General features: G+C 34.6%; 1 protein-coding gene across 3 annotated transcripts; it reads left to right on the top strand.

The window, feature by feature from the left end:
- The first annotated feature begins 492 nt into the window (after positions 1-492).
- LOC110732144 (heterogeneous nuclear ribonucleoprotein Q-like) lies at positions 493-7,464 on the top strand. 3 transcript variants are annotated; one of them, XM_021912059.1, is made up of 9 exons: positions 493-650; positions 1,888-2,299; positions 2,661-2,777; positions 2,892-3,032; positions 3,132-3,308; positions 5,840-6,047; positions 6,530-6,699; positions 6,776-6,861; positions 6,954-7,464. In XM_021912059.1, exons 2-9 carry the CDS (start codon positions 1,910-1,912, stop codon positions 7,084-7,086), a joined length of 1,422 nt encoding a protein of 473 aa, XP_021767751.1. In that variant the 5' UTR covers positions 493-650; positions 1,888-1,909; the 3' UTR covers positions 7,087-7,464. The 3 variants fall into 3 exon arrangements, with proteins under 3 accessions (XP_021767751.1, XP_021767750.1, XP_021767749.1); XM_021912058.1 differs by having other exon boundaries at positions 497-650; positions 1,862-2,299; XM_021912057.1 differs by lacking the exon at positions 493-650 and having other exon boundaries at positions 1,402-2,299.
- The last annotated feature ends 245 nt before the right edge of the window (positions 7,465-7,709 follow it).

Raw genomic sequence — 7,709 nt, forward strand, 5'->3', positions numbered from 1 at the left:
TATAATAATTTAATATTAAGTATTATTTTTAAGCAAAGTAGAGCAGATTTCAAGAGCAGAGCATCTCTAAAGAACGGGCCCTTAATATGATTATATAAAACAGATACTCCGTATTTTTAAAAATCTGCCATGTTACATAAATAATACTCCCTCCATTTTTAAATACTTGTTCCACTTTCTTTTTCCAGCCGTTTTTAAATACTTGCTCCATTTCCTTTTTTGGAAAGCTTTTACAATATTTAATTCATTTCTCACACCCAACATAATACTCTCTCTCTTCTTATTCTTCCATTACTTTTGCTTTTTACAATTTTTTATTTTCTCAACTACCCCAATATCTCTATATTTAAAACTTTCTCCAATTTCTTCTAAAACTCCGCGTATAGAGAAATAGAGCAAGTATTTAAAAATGAAGAAGCAGACGAGTATTAAAAATCCGCCCCATTTATTTGTTATAGAAAGATCTAACCCATTTATAACTGTGGCGGGTCTTGGCTTTTAATAGTGCTACAAGCCCTCCAACCCTACCACTCTCTCATATATCCATTTTTAGCGCACTCAACGTTCTCCATTGAAGCGCAGTTCACGTTCTCCGTTGAATCGCTCGGCGCCTTCTATTGCTTGTATCCCCCATTGAAGCAGCTCCTTAGGTAAGTTGTTTGATTTGGTTATCATAATATCAATTTCACAATCTAGGGTTTATCTTTGATCTAATCTAATTTAATTAAGTTTAGGGTTCGAAAATCTAAACTATTGGTTCTAATTTCTAAGATTGTGAAACATCATAACCAGCGATATTTTACCAGAAGAAAATTATGAGCCTAATTTGATTATTGAATCAAATATCCCTAAAATTATGTATTTTTCGAGATAGTTGAATCAAATCAAATATCCCTAAAATTATATATTTTTCGAGATAGTTTAATCAAATTTATTCATGTATAGTTTGATAGTTTTGAAGAATTTTTATATAGAAAAAAATGATAAAATTAAAGGATAATCAAGTTTGATCCTGCTAAAATCAAGCTTTAATCAGTTCTATGATGTCCGTAATTTCGGTAGAAGGAGGTGATTGGGGGAGGGGAAAAGCTGAAAGCATTTGAGGAATATATTTGCATCTTTTTAACACATAAACTAAAATTAGATGGAAAACATCTTTATTAGTGTTACCATAATTTGGTTAATGTGGTATATTAGCTGGGGTTTTAATGAGATGGCGTAGGTATAGGTATCCCTTGTCTAGTTCGTCGGTTTCCTGCAATCCTAAAACAATAGCAGGGTTTCATTTGTTCGGTTTCCTGCAATCCTAAAACAATAGCAGGGTTTCATTTTCATTGTACATGGTCAGAGCTGATATGATCCTGAATTTGAAGTTACGTAAATATGACCATGGAGGTGCAGGTGACTATAACGCAGAATCCATGTGGGAGGTGTTATTAATGGCGAAACCTCCTGAATCCTGGTATTTCAGTGAAAGGGGGAAGTGTTCTTTTGAAATATTTCAATCCAACACATTCAAAATCCTATGTAGCTACACACACAATTCAAAATGCCATATTCTAGTTCTTAGATACCACTTGACGTCACATTAAAATCAAACACAAACAATCCTGAAAAATACTTGGGTGCTGCCTTTGATTTAATGTCTTAACATGGCTTTCCAGCTTTGTAATTTGACAATCCTGGTTATCAGGTGAACCCAAATCACACATTAAAATCAAACACAATCAATCCAGTGCAAAAAAAGACCCTCTGTTGTCTACATTTATCTTTGCTTCCCCTTTCACGCTGTATTCCATTATTTATTAAAAAAAAAAGATGGCTTGTATGCGTCCTCATGGGTTTCCCTGAAAGTTCTCAGTTGATTGAGGATCTGCTTATTCTCAGAAAAGATTTACATATACCAGTCATGGCTGAGGGTTCCGAGATCGATGAGCGTGTGGACCTTGATGACGATAATTACATGGAAGAAACGGATGAAGATGTTGTCGATGGCATTGAGGATGAGGCAGAGGAAGGAATTGGTGATGATAAGGCTGAGGAGCAGGATGAGGAATTAAGAACTGATGGTAGTGGAAAAGAGCAATCATCGGAACCTGATCAAAGTCCCATTGGTGATGAACATGGGGAAGATGAGGAGAAATATCCATCTTCAATCAGTGAAGAGGACAAAGAGAAGCACGCTGAGCTTCTTTCTCTTCCTCCTTATGGAGCTGAGGTTTTCATTGGTGGGCTTCCCAAGGATGTTACAGAGGAAGATTTAAGAGATCTTTGTGAGCCTTTTGGTGAAATTTTTGAGGTCAGCACTATATTTCCATATATATTATATATATTCCTGCTTATTTTTTTTTAATACATGCAACACTTCTCTTTTCATGCTTGCCGAATTATTTTTCAATTGTTAATATCTTTAATTACCAATATGTAAAATTATAAACATATGATAGTAAAATAGTATAAATTGAGATAAATCTAACAAGATCCCACTTAATTATAAATCATCAAAGCTAGTCAAAGGGAAACATATGAGTAGCGTAAAAGTCGAATTGCTGCAAGTATAAAAAAACGGAGGAAGCATATATTTCAACCCTTATCTTCTACCCCCACTTTTTTTTTCCCTCTTGTTCCATAAATTCATACTTTTGGGTGACTTGTTGCAGGTAAAATTAATAAAAAATAAGGATACTGGTGAATTTAAGGGATATGCCTTTGTAGCATTCAAAACAAAGGAAGATGCCCAGAAGGCAATAGAGGAGTTGAAGAACAAAGAATTTAAGGTAATTTCATATCTTTTCTTGGTTGAACTTCTTTACTTTCCCTCCTTTTCATGCTTTCATTTGAGTTTGGCTTATGAGATTGCTAATTTTCATGTCATTGCTTCATCACTGCAGGGAAAAACGGTCAGGTGTTCATTGTCTGATGCAAAGCACAGGTTATTTATTGGTAACATCCCTAAAAGTTGGTCAGAGGATCAGTTCAAACAAATGATACATGAAGTTGGTCCAGGGGCAGAGATAATTGACCTTAAGCAGGTGGACTATAGTACATTATAAGTCTATGTGAATATGTGATTGTAAAGTAGTATGGTCTGTTTCTGTTTCTCTTAACAGTGTTTACTCTGCCCATGACAGGATGGTTTAAATCCTGGCCGTAACCGTGGCTTTGCCTTTATTGAGTATTACAACAATGCCTGTGCTGATTATGCTAGACAGAAAATGTCTAGCGGAAGTTTTAAGCTGGAAGGGAACACCCCAACTGTCACCTGGGCTGATCCAAAGAGTGCTCCTGACTCTGCTGCTGCTTCCCAGGTAGTCAATATTAATTTCTACGTCAACAACTTTAATAATAGCCTTCTATGTTAATTTGAAGCATGAACTTTAGCTAATGACCCAATCCTAAGAACCCAATGAATGGAGAGAAAAAAATTAGAAACAAAGCAGGATTATTTTATGTTAGTTGAATGGATTTTGCCAAACCCATGTGTAGTTGACCTTTTTTTGTTTCTCATACATGCTCCAAGAAAATATACAAATTGGAATTATCTTTAAAACTTGTTATATAGTTTGCTCATTTACATTCAAATTGCAAGCAATATGATACTCATTGGGCTTATTGTTATTATTATGATACTCATTGGGCTTATTGCAAGCAATATGACTTTTAAAGCTATATATATATATATATATTTATTTTTTTTTAATTATTATTATTTATTAATATATATTTATATATATATATTTTTTTATTATTATTTATAAATATATATTTTTATTTAATTTTTTTTAATCTAATAGAAACAAAATTTGAAGTTAAGATGCTAATATATTACAGAAAGCTACCTTTAAGTCTCATTAAGCATGCCAAGTTATAGTTCCCATAGACCTATGTTGCTCATGCAAATTTTAGACTAAATATTGTGGGCATGAATCAAGGGTTTTCAATTTCAAAATTTTTTATGTCTTTTCCATTGTAGAGAGTATTTATCATATGGTGTTGTATTGTAAGGTGCACAGCTTAATTGCTTTTAAGCTTTTTGATTGCATATGTTCTTGCTACAAATTATGATTTTCTACTTGTAACAAAGAAACACTGAACTTTAAGGGTTACGAGGCTATTAAAATTTGATTGTTGGCTGCTTTTAATTTTTAGACTAAGCTTTAAATTTTGGGAACTTTGTCAGAAGAGGCCTTTCAAAAGTTTTTTTTTTTCTTTTTCTTTCTAGAAACAACCTTTCAAACTTTTTTTTTTTTTTTCCTAGCAACAACCTTTCAAATTCTTTCTTGCAACTTCAAATCTTAAACCAAATGCGCCTTAACCTATATCTTGGCCATTGACCGACGTTTTCTGAAGATTGGGCATGCAGATCTTGCACTGCTTCTTTTTGTTATATATCGTTTTAACTTACCTCTTCCCTCCCCTTTCTTGGTACTTCCCTTAAAAGTAACCTCCTATAACACCTTTGTTTCACCAAGGTGCCCAAATTTCCTTCAAACCTCATTTAAGTTCTTTCTATCTCCATACCCACTCATTTTCACCATTGGCAACACAATTGTAGATAATACACCATTCATCCGTCAGATTTAGCAAGCTGACTGCCCATTTTCTTATGCTCGTCCTCTTCACTTCTATTCAAGAGGGGTGAAGATGTGAAGTTAGGGAAATTGAGGAAAACCCTAATTCTAAAATTCAAAATTAAATCCAAAAAATTACAAGTATTTAGAGAGGGAATTAGGCATTTACTTGTTGAACTATATTGGGAAACACTTGATATTCAAATTTAATCAAGAACGATGAAGAGTATTGCAAATGGAGAGAGAAAGAGAGGAGTGGGATGATTTGGAAGCAAGTCAAGAAGAAAAGCGAGGGAAAAGGAAAAAGGTCATGTGACATGTATCCCCCAGTCAATGTCCTGAACAGCGGTAAAGGTTTCATCTTGCCCAAATTTAGAGAATTTTTTTTAAAAGGCTGTTCTCTCACAAAATCTGACCTTTAAAAGGTTTGCTTGACAAATTTTACTGAACATTACAATGGTCATATACTGTAGAAATATTTTATTTTTTCTTTTTGCTTGAAAAAGACATAATAAATGTATTTGTTTTGACTTTGATGAGTAAAGAAATTAAAAGAGTTGCTAAGAGGAACTATACGTTGGCCTTGGAATTCATAGAAAGACGGTTTTAATAGGGAAACTCAAGTAACCCTTTCGGAAAAGTGCATCTATGTTGTGCTTAATAAAAAGTTATCAAATGGTGACTTCTGACATTGATAGAGATTGCCTCAAATAACCCTTTCGGAAAAGTGTATCTATGTTGTGCTTGTTAAAAAGTTGTGCTGACTTCTGACATTGATAGAGATTGTATCGTTCTTTACGGAATTTTTCATCTTCCATATGTTGCAACTTGCAAGTTGTTTATTTTGGGACTATTCAGTGATGACAGTGAGATGTAGTTTAGTTTTTGAATCAGATTAAAATCGATTTGCCTCCACATAATTCTGATGAAAACGTGTTCGCAATATGATACTGAGTATACAAGACGTCAACTTTGTATGATATTATTTGTGTTCTGGCATTTCGCTGGCCTATGATGACATTGTGATGCAGTTGATCTGGTTGGTTCTTCCTTGAGATTTACTGCAAAATAACATAAACCATTTAGTACTGGCTTCATTTGTTTGATTGGGCAATTCATTTGTTTGTTTAGGCAATGGCTTATTGCAATTGCCCAATCAAACATTGACAGATTTGTTTGTTTGGGTATATAAGATTGAAAGTTAAATCTTTATTGAGCCACTAGTACAATATTAAGAAGTCAGGTTGACGTTGTTTTTGAATTTTCAGGTCAAGGCACTCTATGTAAAAAATATTCCAGAGAGTGCAACCCCTGAACAACTGAAAGAAATTTTTCAGCGCCATGGAGAAGTCACGAAGGTTGTGTTGCCTCCTGCTAAAGGGGGACAAGGCAAAGGGAGTTTTGGGTTTATCCATTTTGGTGAAAGGTCTAGTGCTCTAAAGGCTGTCAAAGACACAGAAAAGTATGAGATAGATGGTAATGGTTTAGTCTTCACTTTCGATTTCTGAATTTATTATAAATGAAATAGATGCTTGAGTTTTCTATTGCCAGTTTTTATTTGGGTGGGATTAATCATAAGAAGGGATGGAAGGCTCAGATACATAGTGGATATTTTGTAGATTGTATCCAAGTGACACCTAATTTCGCTACTTGGCATTTTTTACACTCTACATCTGACATACTTCACCATTTTGACTATCAAGACAGCAAAGAAAATTTGCTTTTCTTTGCTAATTTTTCTTATTATGGGAAAAATACATCTACAAGCCCTATTGTTAATCAGTTCATTATTGTTAATATCTGAATTTTTGACATCTCTTTCGCTTTGAAGCCTTTGATAGAACTTCTATCGAAAAAATTTTGTACTACCTTGTGCTGCTTTTTATACAACCAATTTTTCATTAGTTTTTTTACTGTTTTATTAACAGACTCTAATATGATTGTTTTGTTTATTACAGGTCAGGCGTTAGAAGTTACTATGGCCAAGCCACAGACAGATAAGAAGTCTGAAGCAGCAGCTTCCTTCACTGCTGGTTCAAACTATCTTCCTCCACAAGCTTATGGTTTTGCTGGAAATCCATATGGTTCAGTGGGGGCTGGATATGGTGTTGCTGGTGGATACCAACAGGTATTTTAAGTACTTTACTTCATTTTCTCCACTAAAATTACATTCTCTTATCTTGTGAATTTGAACATAATTACAGCCAATGATATATGGGAGGGGGCCGATGCCAGCTGGCATGCAAATGGTGCCTATGGTTTTACCTGATGGCCGAATTGGCTACGTCTTGTAAGTTGATATTATTATTGAGATTTTTATAAAAGTCCAAAACTGCATATCGGCTGCTCATTTTCATCTCTAATCTGTTAAATAACCTGCAGGCAGCAGCCGGGAATGCAGATGGCTGCACCAGTGCGGCCCCGTAGGAATGACCGGACCAATGGGTCAGGTGGGCCCCAGGGAAGGGGTAATGGAAGTGGAAATGATAGGACTAGAAGATTCCGACCCTATTAGTAATTTAGTGTGGAAGGGCATTTTAATCTTATATATTACGAGAGGAAGCAATGATGCCCGACTTCCAGTTTGGGGAAGTTGAAGAAACAATAGGGCATAAAAAAGCAGATGCAGTAAATGGGATGTCAAGCGAGTCAGGATAATTGATAGTAGTTGTATCAGTGTTCGTGGGTTATTTGTAAAATGGACTAAACCTACACTTTGACTGAGACTACATTTGGAAACCCCTAATCTTCTGGCTATATTGAATTTCCATATTGTTTAGTGCAATCAGATGCAATTTAAATCAGGGGGTATGTTAGTGTAATTGCTTTGTTTGAGCCCTTTGAGGACTATCAATGAGTTAAGTGAAACTTGACGGTTGCTGTTGCTTAATTATGAAACTTCTCAGGTAATTCAGAAAGCATTGAATAATTAATGTTAGAATTCAAATATGGCAATACTGAGCATTATACATTCTTATAATAGATCGTAAATCAATGTAGCTAATCAAGCTTGGTGTGTCGAAGGCGAAGAACTCACCTAAGTTTAAAATGGTAACAGAAAATGTTTAATTATTTTAACTAGAGTGTACCCGTGCAAAATGCACGGGATATATATTATATTAGAAAGATTTTAATTAT

The sequence above is a fragment of the Chenopodium quinoa genome, unplaced genomic scaffold, assembly GCF_001683475.1.
Source record: "Chenopodium quinoa cultivar QQ74 unplaced genomic scaffold, ASM168347v1, whole genome shotgun sequence".
NCBI classification, from domain to species: Eukaryota; Viridiplantae; Streptophyta; class Magnoliopsida; order Caryophyllales; family Amaranthaceae; genus Chenopodium; species Chenopodium quinoa.

Coding starts and splice junctions, on each gene's coding strand:
- LOC110732144 (XM_021912057.1), top strand. CDS start 1,838: ATGGGTTTCCCTGAAAGTTCTCAGTTGATTGAGGATCTGCTTATTCTC. Junction 2,300..2,660: donor CTTTTGGTGAAATTTTTGAG/GTCAGCACTATA, acceptor GACTTGTTGCAG/GTAAAATTAATAAAAAATAA. Junction 3,033..3,131: donor AGATAATTGACCTTAAGCAG/GTGGACTATAGT, acceptor TGCCCATGACAG/GATGGTTTAAATCCTGGCCG.